At 32.1% G+C, this 22,187-nt stretch overlaps 1 protein-coding gene across 1 annotated transcript in view; it reads right to left on the reverse strand.

The window, feature by feature from the left end:
- SI (sucrase-isomaltase) overlaps positions 1 to 22,187 on the reverse strand; it is a 100,398-nt gene that overhangs the window by 23,087 nt on the left and 55,124 nt on the right. Inside the window, exons 25-37 of the mRNA XM_004283436.3 lie at positions 21,824 to 21,979; positions 16,769 to 16,975; positions 15,277 to 15,431; positions 13,726 to 13,894; positions 11,996 to 12,092; positions 11,794 to 11,906; positions 11,582 to 11,707; positions 9,958 to 10,086; positions 8,735 to 8,845; positions 7,005 to 7,064; positions 3,451 to 3,567; positions 2,085 to 2,172; positions 1,043 to 1,181 (exon numbers count right to left, since the gene is read on the reverse strand). Of these exons, the coding sequence (XP_004283484.1) occupies positions 1,043 to 1,181; positions 2,085 to 2,172; positions 3,451 to 3,567; positions 7,005 to 7,064; positions 8,735 to 8,845; positions 9,958 to 10,086; positions 11,582 to 11,707; positions 11,794 to 11,906; positions 11,996 to 12,092; positions 13,726 to 13,894; positions 15,277 to 15,431; positions 16,769 to 16,975; positions 21,824 to 21,979 (1,667 nt within the window). The remainder of the gene's footprint in view (positions 1 to 1,042; positions 1,182 to 2,084; positions 2,173 to 3,450; positions 3,568 to 7,004; positions 7,065 to 8,734; positions 8,846 to 9,957; positions 10,087 to 11,581; positions 11,708 to 11,793; positions 11,907 to 11,995; positions 12,093 to 13,725; positions 13,895 to 15,276; positions 15,432 to 16,768; positions 16,976 to 21,823; positions 21,980 to 22,187) is intronic.

The raw sequence follows: 22,187 nt of genomic DNA on the forward strand, positions 1-22,187 counted from the left end.
CATGGTTTTCAACCCTGGATACCCATTAGAACCACCTGGGGGATTTTTAAAAATTCAGATGCTTATGCTATAGTTCAGATTAATTAAATCAGCATTTATTAAAAAATCTTCAGTTTGAACTATATTTAAAATAGATAACCAACAAGGACCTGCTGTATAGCACAGGTAACTCTACTCAATATTCTGTAACAAGCTAAATGGAAAAAGAATATATATATGTATACATATAACTGAATCACTTTGCTCTACACCTGAAACTAACACAACATTGTAAATCAAATATACTCCAATATAAAATAAAAATTAAAAAAAATAATCTCCAGTTGATTACAGTGTGTAGTTAAGAACCAGTAATCTAGAGCTGCACTGTGTAATATAGTGACCACTAGCCATGTGGGGCTATTTAATTTACATTTATGAAAATTAAATAAAATTTTAAATTCTATTCCTGAGTCACACTAGCCACATTGCTCAACAACCATATATGGCTAGTGGCTACCATATTGGACAATAGAATTATAGAACATTTCTATCATTGCAGAACATTTTATTGCACAGTGTTAATAAAGACTTGATACTCAAAGAATGGCCTGTATTCCATCATCATTAGCCTCATATAAGATTTTGTTTGATATGGATATTAACGTTTAAGAAGCTTAAGGTCATTGACATTTATTGTTATTTGCTAATAATGGATTTAAATAGTAGATTTAGTCAGATTTCATGTTTTAATTAGTGACATCAAACTATATATTATTTACTCAATTATTCATTAAAAATTATTCTTTGAGCACCGACTATTTGTTAGGCATTTTGCTACTATAAGCTGGGTGCATACTGGGGAACAAAATAAAATGGTTCAGGGTTCTTTTGGGAATTGGATAAAAATTTAAAACAAAGATACAGAGAGAGAGACAATTATTCTAAGTGCCATGAAGGACCAAGTAAGATAAGGTCAGCAGGGAAGGACTCAAAAGAGGTAACAGTAAATTTAATATCTAAAAAATAAGAGTCAGAAACGATGATTATGAAGATTGCTTACTCATAAGTAAGTTTCGCTTGTGACCATCCATATAGATTGTGAACATCGTAATGCAAAACGGATGATCCATCACTAAGAATCTGCTCAGTTTCCATACACATGGTTCTGAAATGTAATCCATCAGTTCTTTTTGTGAGTTCTGGGGAGAATTAATAAAAAAAAATTAATATGTTATAAAGTAACTTATATTGAAATATGTAAATTGTAACTATAAATTATTTTGGCAAAATATTAATCATTGTTTGAAAATATTACTGATTTTTCAACCATTTGTGCACTTTGTTTATGCTAATTATAAATGAAAAAATGGTCTGCAATGTGATTGCAATTACAGTTGTGACTGGAAAATATGTGCACAATTTTACTATATTCAATAATAAAAATGTTACTAATTAACATGAGCTCATAAAAACCTGAAAAGTAAGTGTACTCCGAAAAGTCTACTATATTTTATGCATTTAGATGAGAAATACTGATTAAATAGATTTTAAAAAAAAATCCATTTGCTAACATAAAGCCCTGGCATATTTTCTCAGTTTCAGATGCAAATTTTCAGAGCTTTGCCATCACTTTAGATGTAACTGTTTATGCAGTTTACTGCCTACGTAAGAGCATGAGGATGAATGTTGAAAGACCGTACTTTTCCCTCCTAGGTCAGGGACAACCAAAGAAGTGTTAGCATTGTTTCACTTTTTTCCTAATAAAGAAAAACTTTAAAAAATCTTTATAAAAGATTTTAATTTTTTATCTTAAAGAATATTTAGAATTCTCACATCTGGGAAGATTCTTAAGAAAATCAAAGTAACAACTTCAAATTTAGAAATCTATTCATATAGATAAAACATGTTTCTTGAGTTTTCTTCTCGAAGTAATGTTAGATGATTTAGATGATATTGGTAATGGGTTGAGATGTGGTCCAGTGTGTAGATGGGTAGTGAGTATTGGAAATGTGCATCCTGTTCTCTATGTCATAAGGTATATAAACCTGATTAATAAATAATAATAGCATGATAACAGCCAAGGGACAGCAGCAATATTGTACCTGGGAAATAAGGTGGATAATTTAGCTCTGTATTTCTGCATTGATTAGTAGTTGTTCCATTTACAAAGCTTGATGGTTCATTCATATCCTTAAAAAGAGAAAGAAAAGTAAACAAGAAACAAATTTAGGGCATATCTTCTTAAAAGAACTAATTCAGAGACCCAGTAAATTAAAGTAGGATATTTGAATAATAGTACTTTACTATTCTAAAAAGCAAAAGTATAAGGCATCTCAACAATACTAAAGCATTTAGTTTAGCTCAGCCTTTCTTAACATTTTACAATTCACATCTCCTTTTGAAAACCATAAAATGTCCTATTTTTCTCTGTAGATAAAATCTATATAAAAGTGAATTGTTTTCTATGTTTCTAGACATTAAATTATAATAGTGTATATTCCCCCATGTCTTTCCCTCCATTTCTGCCCTGGAGCCTTGTATCAATTTTTTTAAAACAATGGTTTGTGGTTTTTAAAACCACAAGATAATAGTTTCCAAATACAGAAAATTTCAAAGAGTATCTCTATTGAGTACACATTTCAGAATTTTAGTACCATATATAAACGGACCATCATATAAATATATAAATTAGTTGTCATTTAAAGGTGATTCCTCCATCATAAAAAGGTTATCTTTTCTGGATCAAGATATAATTATTGGGGATATATTTAATGGAATCCCTTATAGTACATAACTTTATATAATTAAAAAAAACTATCTTTATACAACTTTACATCCTCAAGGCTTGTACATAACAGCACCCCTATAAGTTTCTTTAATTAAAAAAGTAAGTAAATTAATGCATACGTATTGAAAAATCAGCAGAGTAGAAATGTCACCTCCAAAAATCTAGATAATTATTATGTAAATAACTCCTGTATTAAATATTTACTTGTGATAAAGTAAATTCTTTTTATGTTATCTCAAAATTATATTAAAAATCTTATTGCCAGCATTTTAAAGTTAAAATTAGGATATTATTTAGAAGATGATTTTGCTACATCTGTAAGAGTTTATGACTTCTTATACCAAAGACTGACAGCCGAGTGTGAGACATATCTATATTGAATGAAAATAAAATAAATATTTATAAGCATTTATATATCATTATATAAAGAGACTATTTTGGTCTCTTGGTCAAGTTGAATATATTCAACTTTAATATTCAGGAAAAAGCAACTAAATACTTAAACTGAATTGTTAAAACTGCATTTTAACAGTCTTTTGCATAAGAAAGTTCTATGGAAAAAATGAGTGAGCTAATTTCATAAAGAATACTTTGTTAACATTATTAAAATCTAGTAAGAATTTTGCATAATCAATACACAATAAATAACTTAAAATATAAATTTCTTGAAGTTTACTTACAATCCACAAGCCATCAAACTTCATCTGGTTATTGTAGAAATCTATAATTTCCCTTGTCCACCACTCTGCTGTGGAGTTCCTGAAGAAATCTGGAAAAGCTACATGAGCTCTGGAACCCTGTAAAAACAAAATTTAGACCCACATATAGAAAGTCATAAGAGAGACCAGTCAGTCACACATTTATCTGTCAGATTCACAAGTGATAGTGAAGGCAGCTTGATCTCAACTTTAATGAATGTGTATGATTTTCCTCCAGCCACTCAAGCCTATGTGTGTCCTTAAATCTAAACTGAGTTTCTTATAGACAGCATATACAAAATTTACAAACTGTTAGCTAGACTAAGAAAAAAAGAGATGAGAATTACAGCTGATGTCACAGAAATAGAAAGGATCATAAGAGGCCATGATAAATAATTATACAACAGACTGGATAACCTAGAAGAAATGGACGCATTTCTAGTTTCAGACAACCTAACAATATCTGATGAGTAGAAATGCAAACATCGTCAACCAAAATATTAGCAATCACATTCAACAGCACATTAAAAGGCTCATAAACCATGAATAAGTGGGATTTTTCCCTGTGAGGCAAGGATTATTTAACATACAAAAATCAATCATTGTGATTCAGCACATCAACAGAATGAATGATAAAAATCACATGGTCAGGGCTTCCCTGGTGGCGCAGTGGTTGAGAGTCCACCTGTCAATGCAGGGGACACGGGTTCGTGCCCCGGTCTGGGAAGATCCCACATGGCGCAGAGCGGCTAGGCCCGTCAGCCATGGCCGCTGAGCCTGCGCGTCTGGAGCCTGTGCTCCGCAACGGGAGAGGCCAAAACAGTGAGAGGCCCGTGTACCGCAAAAAAAAAAAAAAAAATCACACGGTCATACCAATAAGCAATGCAGAAACTCTATTTGATAAAATTCAACACTCTTTCATGATAAAAACTCTCAACAAACTAGGAATAGAAAGAAATTACCTCAACATGATAAAGGCTCTATAATAAATGCCCACAGCTAATATACTCATTTAGAAAAAAACTTTCAGAGTTTTAGTTCATATCAGAAACAAGGCAAGGATGCTCACTCTTGCCACTTCTATTTAACATAGTCCTGGCAATCCTAATCCAAATAACTAGATATGAATAAGGGGGAAAAAAAAAAGCATCCTAATCAGAAAGGAAGAAGTGAAAGTGTCCCTGTTTATAGATGATGTAATCTTATATGTAGAAATCTCTAAAGAATACACACACACACACACACACACACACACACACACACACAACTATTAGAACTAACAAATACATTCAGGAAAGTTGCAGGATACAAAATCAACATGCAAAAATCAGTTACATCTCTATAGACTAAAATAAACTGTTTGAAAGGAAAATAATCTCATTTACAGTAGCAACAAACAACGATAAAATACTTAGGAATAAACTTGACTAAGGAGTTGAAATATTTGTACACTGAAAACTACAAAACATTACTGAAAGATATTGAAGAAACAGAAAAATAGATAATCCATGCTCATGAACTGAAATAATTAATATTGTTAAAATGTCCATAGTATTGAAAGCAATCTGTAGATTCAATGCAACCCCTGTCAAAATCCCAATGGCATCTTTTACAGAAATATAAAAAACAATCCTACAATGTATTTGGAACCATAAAGTCCTTGAATAGGCAAAATAATCTTGAGTAAGTAGAACAAAGCTGAAGGCATCACATTTCCTGATTTCAAAATATATTCCAAAGCTACAGTAATTAAAAGTATGGTCTTGGCATAAAAATAAACACATAGGCCAATGGTACAGAATAAAGAGCCCAGAAATCAATCCACACGTGTATAGTCAACTGACCTTTGACAAGGGTGCCAAGAATATACAATGAGGAAAGTATAGTCTATTTAACGAATGGTGCTGGAAAAACTGGATATTCACATGTGGAAGAATGAAATCAGACCCTTATCTTACACCGTAGACAAAAATCAAACCACAATGGACTAAAGACCTAAACATAACACCTGAAACTGCGAAACTTCTAGGAAAAAACATAAGGGAAAAGCTTCATGACAATGGTCTTGGGAAAGATTTTATGGATATGACACCAAAAGCACAGGCAAAAAACCAAAAATAGACCAGTGAGACTACATCAAACTAAAAAGTTTTTGCACAGAATAAGAAACAATCAACAAAGTGAAAAGGTAACCTACAACCCAATAGAGAAAACACTATAACCCACTTAGAAAATGGGCAAAGATTTGAATAGACTTTTCTCTAAAGTACACGTACAAATGGCCAACAGATAGATGAAAAGATGTTCAACATCACTAGTCATCAGGGAAATGCAAATCAAAACCACAGTGAGATGTCACGTCACACCTGTTGGGATGTGTATTATCCAAAAAACAGGGAAAACAAGTGTTGGTGAAGATGTGGAGAAACTGGATGCCTGTACACTGTTTGTGGGAATGAAAAATGGTGCAGCCACTGAGAAAAACAGTATTAAAATTCTTCCAAAATTTAAAAATAGAACTACCATATGATCCAGCACTCCCATTTGGGGACATTTATCCAAAAAGACCTAAAATCAGGATCTCGAAGAGGTATCTGAACTCCTATATTTATTGCTACATTATTTACAAGAGTGAAGATATTGAAATAAATTAAATGTCCGTTGATGGATGAATTGATAAAGAAAATGTGGTATATACAATGGAATTCTATTCAGTCTTCAAAAAGAAGGAGATTCTCCAATACAGGGCAACATGAATAAACCTTAAGGACACTATGCTGAGTAAAATCATCCATTTATAGAAAGACAAATACTGCACAATTCCACTTATATGAGGTATCTAAAATAGTCAAACTCATAGAATCTGAGAGTTGAATGGTAGTTGCCAGGGTCTGGGGTTCCAGGGGTAATTGGGAGTTGCTATTCAATAGTCATAAAGTGTCAATTACACGAGCTGAATAAGTTCTAGTGATCTGCTGTACAACACTGACTTAGGGTGAAGGATGCTATATCTTAAACTTAAAATTTTAAGAGTAAGTATCATGTTAAGCATTCTTACTACAAAAAAAATTAAATAAAAAAAAGAATTGTTCCTTGGATTAAATACAATAAAATGTAAAATTGCTTCATAGAGTGACTGAAACATGTTGGTATTTAAAAAAATAAATAAATCTGATTTAATATGGTCTGATATAGAGAATTAGAAAATAAGCCATCACATTTTTTTTTTTTTGCAGTACGTGGGCCTCTCACTGTTGTGGCCTTTCCCGCTGCGGAGCACAGGCTCCAGACGCGCATGCTCAGCGGCCATGGCTCACGGGCCCAGCCGCTCTGCGGCATGTGGGATCCTCCCAGACCGGGGCACGAACCTGTGTCCCCTGCATCGGCAGGCGGACTCTCAACCACTGCGCCACCAGGGAAGCCCCAGCCATCACTTTTTTAAGGAAAGTATTAAAATTGAATTATTGGTCAAAGTCGTCATTAAATCCCAGTGCTGAATTTCTTTCAGTTAAATAGTTAATCAATATGAAACTTACATTAACAGCTTCATCTATTAGACTTTCATCTTTTGTTACATTTGGCAAACCTGGCCAAACCTACAAAGAGAGAAGAAATGGGAAACCAGTTCAAAATAAATTCAGTGTGGTATGACTGTTGTAAACAAAGTGTAATAGAGTTTTAGAAGCATATTACAGACTCAAGATCCCCAGATCAGTAATTCCTTCAATTATTTTTTTCAGTTTGTGTTCTGGTATATGTATCATTTGCAAACTATTCCCATTTTCCATATTAATCTCCTCTTTAGTAGGGCAAATAAGGAAAAGAATACCATCCTTTGTCGTCAGTAGCGATTTTGCAAGCAATGCATGTAACCAAAAGGTCTGGTCAAGAATTAATATGAAAAGCATATTCTAAATTTAATTTAATGTGGTATATTAAAACTCTTTCTATAATTACTCCAGGATTAAAATCTAAAAACAAAAATATATTTTTATATGAAAGGAATTGAAGATCTGAGTTGGATGATGCCATGCTGAGGCAAATATCTTCTTGGTTTTTGCAGTTAGTACTAAATCCTCCTCTTTCCCACACACCTACTCCAGCCCCTGCCCCCTGCCTACCAATGTTTTCTTCTACCGCAACCACAAACACAGAACAGAGCCCAAATTCAATCAGGCCAAAAGCTCTGGGATTTAAATCTATGTTGTAGAAATTAAAATATAAAAATGTAAATAATCCACAGAGTTGTAATTACATACAAGGAATTAGTTGCTGATAGAGAATAGTGCTTGAAAGGTAGAAATCTGAGAAAATGTATAGAATGAGAAAATATAAAATGAGGAGAAAGTAAGAAGAAAAAAAATCCCTTTCTGTAGTCAGTACTGTATACCTGTAATGTTTCTTAAAACATGATTTTTCACTGTTTATCACATAAGTTTTTCTATTTTACTTTTACCTTTTTATTCTGAAATATTTTCAGACTTATATAAACATCACAAACATTATACCTAGTGTTTTTCTATACACTTCACTGTTCTTCCCCTAATATTAACATATTTATAACCACTGTACAATTATCAAAACCAAGAAATTAACATTAGTAGAATATTATTAACTAATCTACAGTCCATGTTCGAATTTCACCACTTTTATCACTAACATTCTATTTTTGGTCCAAGATCCAAAAAGGCTCCCATATTTCATTTAATTACATCTCCCATTATGGGATTTTTTTCATTCTAGTTATGACTAGTGGATTTTTTCTTTACTCTTTATATATAAGCCAAATCAGGATGCTTTCTATAATGTGTTAATATACACAGGTTGGGATATTATTGCTTAAATGAAATACAATGAATTATATTCCCTGTTCAAGTCAGGAATACTATAAGTATAGCTTTTACAAACATTGTTTCTTTTATCAATGAGATGTTTTTAAGAGAAGTACAAACATTTAAATGACCCATGTAGTATAGAATAGTGAATAACCATATTATTAATGTCAGTTTTATAATAAAACACAAGAGGTACCAAGAAATACAATAAAAGACAATTTAAAGATGAAACAAATAGTATTTGGACATAGGACATATAAACTATTTCTTTGTTTCTAATAATTTGGATTGAACTCAAAGAGTATTATTTTATTACCTATTAAGTCATTACATCTCTCCCTCTGAATATGTTTTTAACTGTGGCTTAATTAAATAGAAACTTTCAAATAGTATTTTTACACTTATTTCCTTTCAAGATATCAATTCAGTACCTTTGCCCAACAAATATCATTGGTGTTAGGCCATTTGACAAAGACATCTTTCTCTTGTCCTCTTTCAAAGGCAGGGTAAGGCTTCGTTTCATTTCCTGAGATTGCTGGATCCTAAAATTAAAATGAAATACAATCCAGGTAACTATGGTATAAAAGTATAGCCACTTGAGTAGCTGTAATAAAATGTTACAATTTTCCATTATTAGATTATCATTATATTGTATTCTTACATGGACTGACAAAGGGACTGATGGCATAAACTTTTTTGTTCTAGTTAGATTGTCATCTAAATTCCCTAGAAGGAAAATTTAAGAACTTTTGAAAATGTATTAGCTATGATTTCAAGCAAGATTACAGGTGTTTTTTGCTTTGGTTTTATATATCCATGGGATTTCTGGCTACCTACCTTGCTTTCTGTAACATATTGATGAAATATTCTTCCCACTGAATCACTAACTTTTAAAAATAAATTTATTTATTTATTTATTTATGGCTGTGTTGGGTCTTCATTGCTGCACACAGGCTTTCCCTACTTGTGGCAAGCAGGGGCTACTCTTTGTTGCGGTGCATGGGCTTCTCAGTGTGATGGCTTCTATTGTTGCGGAGCACAGGCTCTAGTCATGCGGGCTTCAGTAGTTGTGGCACATACGCTCAGTGTAGTTGTGGCTCGCGGGCTCTAGAGCACAGGCTCAGTAGTTGTGGCGCACAGGCTTAGTTGCTCCGTGGCATGCGGGGTCTTCCCGGACCAGGGCTCAAATCCGTGTCCCCTGCATTAGCAGGAGGATTCTTAACCACTGTGCCACCAGGGAAGCCCCTGAATCACTAATTTGAAGGAAAATTTTTAAACATGACAAGCATAAGAAGCAGTCCCAGAGAATAAGTTGAGAATTGTATAGGAATAGAAAATCCATCATCACTTTGTGATAGTGTCTGTAAATTGAGACCAGTCTGTAGCTTGGGTGATTACTAGAAAACAAACTGCCTTTGATTCCCAGCTTTATTTAGTCTTAAATCTCTAAGGATACACCTAAGTATGAAGGTAGCCTGCGGCAGCCATGTAAATGAAATGAAGTGTTAAAGGAAGAAAGATTTAGATTTGGTAGTACAATCCAAAATTATATACTTCATATTTTGAAACACCTTTTCCTTCCTCGTTCAGGAGAGAAATCTTAACAAAACTAAGATAATAAGGCTCAGATAGAATATAAAATATAAACACTGACCAGGACAATAATGTATCTCATCCCCTCACTTCTTATTTTGTCAACAAACTGAGGAAGGTCACGGAATTCTTCATCAATCGTAAAGTCTAGTTGCCTTTCCATGTAATCAATGTCTGTGTATTGAACATCCTGAAAGGTATAAGAATTTTAGTGGCGTAAGATTCAGTAGAGGGAGTTTGTCACATTCTGTTATACTTATGAAAATAATAGCAATATGAAAGTTTCAATTCCTAAGAGAATTAATCAAGTAATGTAATGTTCAAGAAATAAAAGTAGCATGTATAGATGCAAAATATTCTAAGAGCAAGTTCGTGTTAGTGCTCTGTTTTGTTAACAGTTCATTAAATAGTAATTTTGATTTAGAAGTACAAATTCTTTCAAATCAGTATCTTTTGTTATATAATTTCCAAAGGAAATAGGAAGACACAGGAGTAAAGGACTTATGAGGCTATGAAATTATATTAAATGGCAATTTGGAATTTTGTACAATATATAGAAATAGGTATTGCTCTATTTCTGGAAACACAAAGCAAATATGGGATAATTTCAAATAATTCTAATATTGCCAAAGGGGAAGAAAGAATTATTAGTAAATCCATCAATAATTATAAAATTATTCTTTTATTATCCACCAAAGTCACTTTTGAAATAACAGCCCAAGCTTAAATAAGCAAAATATTGTTTACAAGTAGGTATTTACAAATATATTTAAAGTAATAAATGCTTTATGAAATATTTAATTTAGGCCTAAATAACATTTTAAAACATTATTTTCTATTAATAGACAATTTCTTCTTCTAGGTGTTATAAAAATATGGCTAGCATAGTAGACCTAATAATGAAAAAATCTCCTTTTTTAAAAGATTTTTTTCACTTGCGTATTGCTACATCATCAACCTAAACAATTAGTTTCCCTATAATAATGTATTCAGGAACCATATATTGGATTCTACTATAGGTACTGATGTCTTATAAATAAGGTCCTTCTTACTCTTCTTAGAATGAGTTCTTATATACAAAGCATTCTAGATTTCAATGTTTAGATGTTACCAGGAGGATCCCTGAGATTCCTTACTCTTCCTAAAAAGTAAAAATCACAGGAAGTGATTATTTCTGGATACTTAAGAATATTTAGTTTCCCAAACACTGAGGGAAGAAGATATTCTGCAAGCCCACTAATTCTGTATTCTAATATGACAACTATTGTCTATTCCATGGCAAAAATAATTGTTTCATCTTGAATTCTTTTTCTGTAATTTGTCACATTAGTTGATGAAATAGGTTCCTATGGACTCTTACTCTCATTTAATGAGAAGAGAAGAAATGTGTTTGACTACGTACGAGACCCAAAGCTTCTGAGAGAAAAGCAAGTGCACAGTGACTTGTTTAGTACAACACACAGTCATGCAACAGGTGAGAAAGAAGGAAAAGGAATGGTATTATCCCTTTATGTTATCCATCTGATAAAGACTACTAATAAAATCTCATATCCAATTCATTTGGTGCTACTAACAAGCACTGATTTTTGCCAAATGCTTAAAATAATTTTAAAGTATATGTGCTTATTTCATTCTGATTTTATAGATGACATATTTAACACCGTTTTAAAAATTGATATACATACATAGGGGATCTGAGCAGCCACCATGTCATTATATACTTCTTCAACTTGTGAAGTATTTCTGTACCCATAAAGACATAACTGGAATCCCAAAGCCCAATAAGGTGGCATGACTGGTTGGCCGATTACCTTTGAAAAAAAAAATTATTTGTGAACAAAGAGAATGACTTTATATTATTAAAAAACTTTATATTTTTTAAAATGTGGAATCATACTCTATGGTATTGCTTTGTTGCGACTTCTGGAGATGGGCCCAAAAACATATAAAAGTCCAAGATTCCTCCAATTATGCGATATGTTAGAGCAGGAGTTGGTTGAAATGTAACATCTGGAAGTCCAAAATATGATTACATTTTAATCTGTTATTATTTTATTAAAGTCACATAAAATATGTTAAACTAAAAAAAATTGTTTTACCCATTGCATTGCTGTTAAGTAAGAGAACTCCATGAGCATGGCTCTCATCTTCCAGAGCCATGTAATAGGGATGAAATCCATAGGAATTAAGTTTATACTAAAATTAAAAAAAAACATAATATATATTTAAATAATAATAGAATGTGAATTTTGTAAATGTAATATTTAAATTCACTCTACGATTGAACCTAGGAATTTAAATGTTCCTTCATTGCACACACAAACTATGATTGAATTAAACACATTTTTTTAGAAAATAATTTATTATTTGAAGCATTACTGCATTAGAGAATGTGAATGAATATACAAATGTGTAACACTCACAAATACTGCCACATTAACTTATGTAAAAAACCATTGGTTTTAGACTAGTTGGGTTTCTTTTCACAGGTTATGTGTCTTAATTTATTTATAAATTTGTACTTCTTTTTTAATAATAGAATGTTCTATAAATGATTAAACTGATCAAAGTACTCAAACTCCTTAAGTACTTAATGTGATAATATTTAAGTTTATATAATATTTTGATAACATTTTAAACAATAATATGTTGTTTATATACAAAGCATTTAATTTCATTTTCAGCTAGATCTTTTCATTTTTCAGAATAGAAAATCTATACTCAGGGTCATGAAATATCTTGTCAAGGTTACAAAGCTTACAAGTTGATGATCCCTAATCAAATTGATATCATTGACACACACTGAATCTCAGTAACTGATTACTATGTGAAAGAAAATTTATATATTGAGAATCAAGGTTATATTAACTTAATAATGCCAATACTAATGTTGAAGGGTTTTTTTTGGTTTTTTTTTTTGGCCCCACCACAGGGCATGTGGGATCTTACTTCCCAGACCAGGGATTGAACCCATGTCCTGCAGTAGGAGCGTGGAGTCTTAACCACTGGGCTGCCAGGGAAGTCCCTGAAGGATTTTAAAGAGGTAAATTTTGGAAGAACATATTCTTTCAAGTGGAATAAATGAAAAACAGCCTTTATAAGTCTGAACTATTGTGATACAAATAAAAGTTGTATGAGCACCTAACAATAAAAAGCAGTTATGACATTATACACATTTATAATCTCATACTGAATATATCCTTTAAGTTCACATCACATGTGAAAATGGAAATGAGCTAGTATTTTTATTAAAATGTATTTTCCATTATATGTTTAGAATAATTATAGTTTATATCAATTGTGCAATGTATTAAATAGTCATGAAATGTACACCATTAATAAGACAAAACATTGGAAAAGTGATATGAACATATAAAAACATTTTCTAAAACTGTAACTTGCAATATAACCTCATAAAAATGCACAACTGCAGCTTAGGGTAACAAAGGAAAAAGCATCAAATCTTTATCTAAGGAGTAGAAAAAAATTTCAAGGAGAAGCCAGTTATTTTCTAAAAGCTGAAAGTAAACATGTATTTGACAGGGAATTCTGAATCTGAATGTTCTTTCTATGCAGTTGAGAGGGTAAGGAATTGGGTCACAACCTCACTTCTCACTGTAGTCAATGATGTTATCCATTCGATCCTCTACTTTCACCTGTAATTTATGGTGACTTTTCATTTGTTTTTCAGAAAATCACTCTAGCAGCTCTTGGGATCTCTAGCCCCCTTTCATTGCTTCAATATTTAAGTACAGGCCTACAAAGAAGTGGCTGGGATCTGAATCATGGTCTTAGTTGCCACTTGGGGTGGTCAAATATTGGTACCTACACCAGGTGGTTGGTCTCTTGTGAACATTCCCCAAGTATGCCAGTTCAGATCTCGCTTAAATGCTGTGTGCTCTGTTTCCCCAAAACCATATATATATTCTGATGGTAGGCGTGTAGATATTTGAATGAACTGGTTGTTAAAAGCAAATCCAGGAAGGCGAGAATCCCAACTGAAAACAAAAGAAAACAATTTTATTCCTGTATACACATACAAATAGTATCACAAATAATAATGGTAATTCTTTCTTAGGTGTTATAAAAATCAATTGTATTTTTCTCTATAGGCCTATCATACCCAGATACAAATGGAAATAGATAATTTTTCCAATACATTTTTTTGGCTAAGTTAAGGAATATCTAAAATATGTTTCATATATTCATAATCATATTATGGCTACATGTTTGTCTTTAGACATATATTGCTTTTTAAAATAAAATTAATATAAAGTTATCAGTAATATATGACCTAGAAATAATATATGTCCTAGGAATTGAGAGTCCTTTATTGTCCCGTTCCCTTGAGATAATCAGTAAATTTTTACTACGTATAGAATAAAAAGAAATCAATATCAAAATAAACTATAAGGTATAATGGATATTTTAATTCTAAACTCTATTATTATTTCCAATCATTTTCTTCTTCGTTTTGTATTTATAAAACCATGTGTTTATGAAGAAATCCAGAAGAAATGTGTTACAGAGAATGTCATTTGCAAGAAGAAGATAAAAGAAGAAGAAAAGAAAGTTGGCAGAGAAAGGAAACATAAGTATTAAAAAGAATTTGAGACATATTCAAATTTTTATATTAATGATTTTGGAAAAGTATTTACTAAAGAATAATGCTTCCTGAAAAACAATAAATAATGCCTCTGCATCAGGAATTTTCTACAAAATCATTTTGCTTCTTATCCTTTGGAACAAAACTATTATCATAACAACAAAATTTTAAAACAATATAAACATAATTTTCTTCATTATTTGTATCCATACTGACAATACCTGAACACATCGTGACAGTATCTTGTAAAGGATAGCAGGGCAAGCTTAAATTACATAGAAGTATCTTTTAATACACTGTAGTTTGTAGAGCTTTTTACCAAAAAAAGATAATATTTTAAAATTCATATTTATTCATTAGACATAAAAACATATCTATATGTGTATATCTTAATTTCCTTTCATCAATTACTGACAAACATAGTATTAACTTTATCAGATTCCAGGACCAAAAAACTCCAATTTCAATAGTTCTAATAAAATATTTACATAACACATTTCCAACTACTTATTTTGACAACACTCATCATGCTTTTCAATAGGAGTCTTGGTTCTCAACTTGATTAGAAGAGTGGGTCTGATATTTAATAATGAAATTCATCACATCCAAAGTGTAAATAAAATTTTACACCAACTGTTAATGATTTGCTGACTTTAGTTTTTAAATGTTAATATAAGCCAAATTATTTAATACATACACCTAAAACCACTTTTGGTGTGATGACATGCTAGCACAGTGAAAATACCCTTCATATCAAATAATTGAATCACTTACATAATTCTTCCTGTGCTTCTCCTTCGAATCTGGACGCCAAAAGGATTTTCCTTGATTTCAACATCATAAAGTCTATTTTCATAAGTACTTGTCGGTGTAGCTGGAATGTTTAATGGTACTGGAACTTCATATCTCTTATTTTGGGGGTCATAAATCTATTACAGAGAGATAATGAAAACAGATATGTTTAGTTCTTATTGCCAACATATTAGGTACATATAATTAACTAATTTAAATAATGGTTCAAACAAGAATATTTAGAATTCTTATCATAATTCCTAATTTTGTATCCATGGCCCATATATCTATATAGAATTCCATACACATATATAGATATGTAATGGACTCAAATTATGTACTGTATTTTACCTGTTTTAATGTTTTATAATTCATTTTCCATACAATGAGAAATCTTCAGAAAGAGAACTTTAAAGCTAAATATTCATTTATATGCATACACAAAATTATTTATCACTTCATGGTTAGACAAAGTTGTTTCAATATTTTTGCCTTATATATGATCTTACAATGAATATTAATGCTAATTTATCTTCATTCATGTCTTTATTTCCTCAGTACATTACTTATAAGTGATAATATTAGGTCAGAGTATTCTAACATTTGTAGGATCCTTGATAAACTATTGGTAACTATTGGTATTGGTTTTCCAGAATTAGTGTACTAATTAATATTCTCACTAAGAGGTGTACTCTAATACTGTTATATGTTAAACTAAAAAGCATTTATTTCTCAAACCGTCATTTATTTCCTTGCTGATGAGGATAAACCATTTTCTACACAATTATTCAAATTTAGCTTTCCGATTCTTTGTATTTGCCTTTAGTTCCTTTTATTTTTAATGAGTATAATTACTTTAATATTTTAGTCCAAATTTTATTTCTTCTTCTGTTAAGTGTCTGCTTGTGAGGTCTTAATATTTTTCTTGATTGTATGAGTTGAAATTGCTTTCCATTTGTCATATATGAGTCCGTACTATTTCTAATAGTTTTCTTAATGGATTCCCTTGGAGCTCTTAAGTAAAAAATAATTGCTAAGTGTAACTATTGAAAGAAATTATCTCTTTTGTATTTCTTATTGCATTGGCCAGAAAATTCAGATCACTGTTTAAAAAGAAATAATGGAAACAGTAAGCATCTTATTGTGTTTATTTTTTTCTGTTTTGTTTATTTTAATGGGACAACCAACATAGTCCAATTCTAAGTGATTTATCAATTTATCAAGAATTTAAATAACTAAAAAATCACGACTATATGTTTAATTATTCACAAAGCTAGCAAAAACAAAAAATTTTATTTACTGCTCATCTAGCTATGAGCTCTGTAGGAAAAAAAAAGTTTTACTTTATAGAATTAAAATGTCATCAACCCAGTTAATAATCCTTAGTATTACATGAAAAATCCAAGCACCAAATCTATTTAAAATCTGTCTTGAGAGATGAATCATGCATTGAGATAGTTTATATTAAACATACCTTAAACTGCAGCATATCATCTTTATGATATTTCACCTCCACATGAAGAGTTGGGATGGGATCAGAAGGTAGCTTTATTCGAGCTTTTACAGTATTCAGCTGGAGGTCAGCTGTTATACCCACTGATGAGTAATGAGTTGACTGGACTAAGTAAGAGTTGTCTTCTTTAGGAAAGTAACACTCAGGTGCTTTGGATCCTAAAGGAGCCTAAAAACAAGACAAGTTCATTGTCAGAAATTGTAAGCATTGTAATATTTAAAAAAATAATAAGGTAGACATGTTAATCACATGTTGTATGATTTACAAATGTTATTGTTTAATACTAGAATGAAATTGCAGTCATAGCACAAAATATCTATTAGGCAACATGACACACCATGTACTAAAATGTTTAGAATATTTATATTTTGACTCTAAAGATAGACAGGTAGAGCAGAACAATCAAATGTCATAGTTTTTCAATTCAGAATATAGATGATTGTATTGTCTCTGAACATAATTAAGTATATTACTCATAACTTTTGATCCCAAGCTTGTTTTTACACTTCTTATTGATTACTGCCTTTTTTTGTGTGTAAAATGACTCTACAATAATCCTCAGAGTGGCATGAATATAAAGTTCTTTTCTTTTACTTATAATCAAAGTATATTATTCTTTATTTCATGACTGGTCTTTCTATTGGTTAATTACATCCTTACCAGTATTATAATAGGAACTGCAGCCAAAGATCAGGGCTAATTGGTCTTTCTTATTAAATTAATATATTGTTGGAAGAAGCAATGTGCCCATCTATATTTCCCAGTCTCTTTTGAGGAAGTTGTATGTGACACCCCCCTGCCAAATCTCCTTAAAAGAAAAGGATATAAGCTGATTAAATTAGGATAGCCTTTGCTCTTCCACCTTCCAGGCCTGGAATGCTGCATATGTAATTGTATAATAAAACTTTGTGGATGAAAGACAAATGATAAATAGGGAACATTGACAACATTTAGATACCAGAATATTAGGCCTGGGATTTTTTCTGTAATAGAAAAATAAATCCTGTCTTGTTTAACCAAATCAGATTTTAGGTCTCTGATACTTTCAGCTTCAGGCAATCCTTAACTGATAGGAATACTTCAGTATTCATTCCAAAGGCATGGAATCGAGTGCCAATGGAACCAGGAAAATGATCAACTTTAGAAAGTCTGTATATGTCTGCTTCATAGCTATCTTTCTGCCCAGTATCACTTTCCCTTTATCATTTTATGTTTTCTCATTTATCTTTCTTGGTAGTTTATCAGCATTGTTATTTTTTGTAGTTAGGATGAAAATAATCTTGTGATTTAATTTATGGAAACTGTATAAATCCCATCTAAACCACCCCTTTTCATATAATCTCAATCCCTATGTCCCTCACTTGCTTTCTTACACTCAGTTGCAAAACAACAATGCTGGGAAAAAAACCTATCCTCTACATTCTCAGTGCCTACAACTGTGTGGCTGAATGGCTTGAAAAATGCACACAATCATGTAGACTGCTCTCCCTTTATATAATCATAAAAGTTAGAGTGGGTCCAAAAGATCAATCATACTATATTTGCCTAGTTCACTATCACACTGCCCTGAAAAACATTTTCCTTTTTTCTCCCATCACAAAAACCCTCCCTATTCTCATCATCTCCTAATGATTTTCGTTAGTATTTTAGTATGGAAAGGAAAGCAATTGGGAGAAAAATCAGAACGAAACACCACAACTACCCACCCACCTCTTTACCTCCTGTTACAAAATATGTATGGTCTACACCTCTATCTAAGGTGAACCATTTCATTCGTGTACCCAATCCCACGCCTCCTTGCCAATGAAGACATTTCTCCTGCAATTCTCAATTCTCTGTCCTGCATCACTAATATTCTACTTATTATTGGTTATTCTCAATGGCATAAACCAATTTGATTTCTCCCATCTTAAAAGAAACTGTCACCTCACTCATTTCTCTAATTACTGCTCTATTTTTTTATGCTTTCCTTAGAGCAAAATATAAAAGGTTCGCCATATTCACTATCTCTAATTTGTCTCTTCATTCTTACTGGAATCTCATTCTCACTCTGACCAGGCTTTAACTCCCAGCACTCCATCAGTATTTCTCTTGTAATAGTTACCAAAGACTTCCATGCTGCCAAATCCATACTTCAGTTTCTAGTTCTTATTTTACTGATTTATAAGTATAATTTGCACAGTTGATAATCTTCTCTGTCTTGAAATGCCTTGTTCACTTGGCTGACAGGAAGCAACATTTTCTTTGTTTTCAACCTACTTCTTTTACAATTTGTTCTCAGTCTCTTTTCTGGTTCCTTATCACTTCCCTGAGTCTAAATGTTGGATGATTCAGGGTTTAGTTTTTGACTTTTCCCTTTTCTATTCAAGCTCATTCCTTTGATGATGTCCTCTCATCACATGATTTTAAACACTGTATATATGCTGACTCTAAATTTTAGATCTTACCAATGATATAAAATTTTCAGTTTCATTAGTTTACATCTCACAGTTGGAAAACTGCACTTGGATTTGTACTGAGTACCTCAACCTTAATTTGTCTAAATCTTAACTCTTTCCCTCCATGTTCGTTTCTGCACAGTTTTGTCAATCTTTGTTACTATCAACTTTCTTTTTTCCAGCTGTTTAAACCAAAAACTTGAAGTCATTTTTACTCTTCTCTCATATTCTATATCCAATCAAGGAACAACACATTTTGGCTTTATCTTAAAAATATGCAGAAAAGTCAAACACTTATTACTAATTCTACCATTACCACTGTGGCTCAATCTACCAATATTTTATTTTGATTACTGTAACAGCCTCTTTCCTGGTCTCCCTGCCTTATTCTTCTAACAGTCTGTTCTCAACACAGAAGCCATTATATTCCTATTAAGATGGAAATTTAATTTTCTCATTCATCTTTTCAAAACTCTCCAGAAGTATTCTATCTCAGAGTAAAAATCTTAATCCTAAAAATGGTCTAAGTAATTGATCTACATTATTTGTTCCCATATGTCTATAATTTCATCTTCTGCTGTTCTTCCATTCACTCATTCTGTTTCAGACACGATGGCCTCCTTGCTGTTTGTGGACTATACCAGGTACATTCTTACTTCAGATGTACTTCAGGTTGATGTATTTTCTTTATGGAATATTATTCCTTCCTTTCTTTCTTTCAACTCTTTTAACAAATGCCACCTTCTCAAAGAAACCTTCTGTGTACAATCATTAAAGTAACACCACTGTCATTCTCCACCCCCCCTTCTCCTTTTCTGCTTTATTGTTCTCCATTATACTTATCTAACATAAAACATAATTTTTTAGGTTATCTATTTGTTTTCCCACACTAGAATATAAACTCTATCAGGGAAGAGGGTTTTGTTTATTTTCTTCATCTAGAACAGTGCCTAGAACAAAGTAGTTCTCAAGAATTTGTTAAATGGATCAATGAATAAACAGGATGGTCTAAAGAAACATAAATTTTCTAAATCATCATATTTAATGGACTTCTAATGTTAAAGCTTCACTTGTTTGACTTAAAAATCTACAAGGTGTTGAATAGTAATAGTAATGGGAAAAATAAAATTTTCACATTTTCTTATTAGACGTTATTGGAGCTTTAGTACCCATCATTTATATTCATTTTTTTAACTTTTATATTGGAGTATAGTTGATTAACAAGGTTGTGTTAGTTTCAGTTGATAATGAGAGTAAGTGACCACGCACTGAATGCAATGGAGAATGGGTATGGATTTGAATGAAGAGTTGGAATTTAAAAAGAAGATTTTGGAGGCATATTGGAAAGATACTTTACTATTTGGCTTTTATTGATTTCATTATCATTTCTCCTCCTCACTTCTTTTCTTCGATTCTTCCATAAACTTTCCTAATGGTAAAGATTATGCTACTTCATCAAGCAATGGAGAGGAATGAGGGCCATTTCTCTGGTGGCAGAGATTCTATATATTCCCTCATATAAGTGCAGACATTTCTGGGAAGTTGCTGGCAGATGAGTCTAGACTCTTCTCAGTGTTATAACACATGCATTTAATTTATTGATTATATGAAATAATTTCTTTTTTTGCTGACAAAACCCAATGATGTAACCAAAAGTTCAGAATTTAAAAAATAAAATGAGTGTAGCAAGAGGGGACTTTTCCCATATCCCTTTCTGTAAAAATGTCTACTATCAATGACCATCATTGTTGTTGAAAATGTTTTTCTTTTAATTAATTTATTTTATTTATTTATTTTTGGCTGCATTGGATCTTTGTTGCTGTGTGTGGGCTTTCTCTAGTTGCAGTGAGCGGGGGCTACTCTTCCTTGTGGTGCACAGGCTTCTAATTGTGGTGGCCTCTCTTGTTGAGAGCACAGGATCTAGGTTCACAGGCCCCAGTAGTTGTGGCATGCAGGCTCAGTAGTTGTGGCTCACAGACTCTAGAGCGCAGGATCAGCAGTTGTGGCACACGGGCCTAGCTACTCCACGGCACGTGGGATCTTCCCGGGCCAGAGCTTGAACCTGTGTGCCCTGCATTGGCAGGCGGATTCCTAACCACTGCACCACCAGGGAAGCCCTGTTCTTGAAAGTTTGACCAAAATTACTGGCAGAAATTGTCACCTCTTAGTGGAACAGATACAGCCCATCAATCAATTTCAGAAATTTTAATAACTTGAGACAATGCTTTTGAAACACTACTCCCTACTGGCATAATACCTTGCTCAATTAAGCTAGTCAGCCACAACTAACATCTAACAAAGTGTAACAAATAGAGTTCTAGTTTATTAAATAAAGTAATACTATCCAAAATGCCTGGAAAGCAACTTACACATCCATTTAGTCTGGCTTTTACTAAATTGTGTCTTTGGAGAATTAAGATAAAGATAAATTATCTATTAGAAGTCCTAATTTCAAATTCCAAATGCTTCTCTAGCTGAATTTAGTTTATATGCTGTAGAATTAAAATTATAATATATACGGTTTACTTTGAAACGTTTATGTGAAAGCCTTATCTTGAATAATTAAAATTCTTATTACCGTTTCCCATAAGCAGCCACGTTCTTCACAGCGTTGTTTAGTTGCAATGTCTGCATCTGGATAACAAGTAAACTTTTCAGCTTCCAGGAAAGTTTGATCCCATTGAACAGTAAAGTTTCTTCCAAGGTTAAACATGAGATTGTAAATTAGTAGATTCTTTGAAGAGAAAGAAAACATTAAAATATTTCTGACCACTGGACAATTTAAAAATACTTAACATTTTTAAAATGCAGCAACCCCACAGCAATTCTTCAAATCAAATCATTAATAATTTTAATATAATACTAAAAGAAAGAATAGAAAAGAAAAAACATGGCATGCCACTGAAATAGCTAGAATCTCAAGACAGTTCTCAAAACTATGA

This window comes from Orcinus orca, chromosome 5, assembly GCF_937001465.1.
Source record: "Orcinus orca chromosome 5, mOrcOrc1.1, whole genome shotgun sequence".
NCBI lineage: Eukaryota > Metazoa > Chordata > Mammalia > Artiodactyla > Delphinidae > Orcinus > Orcinus orca.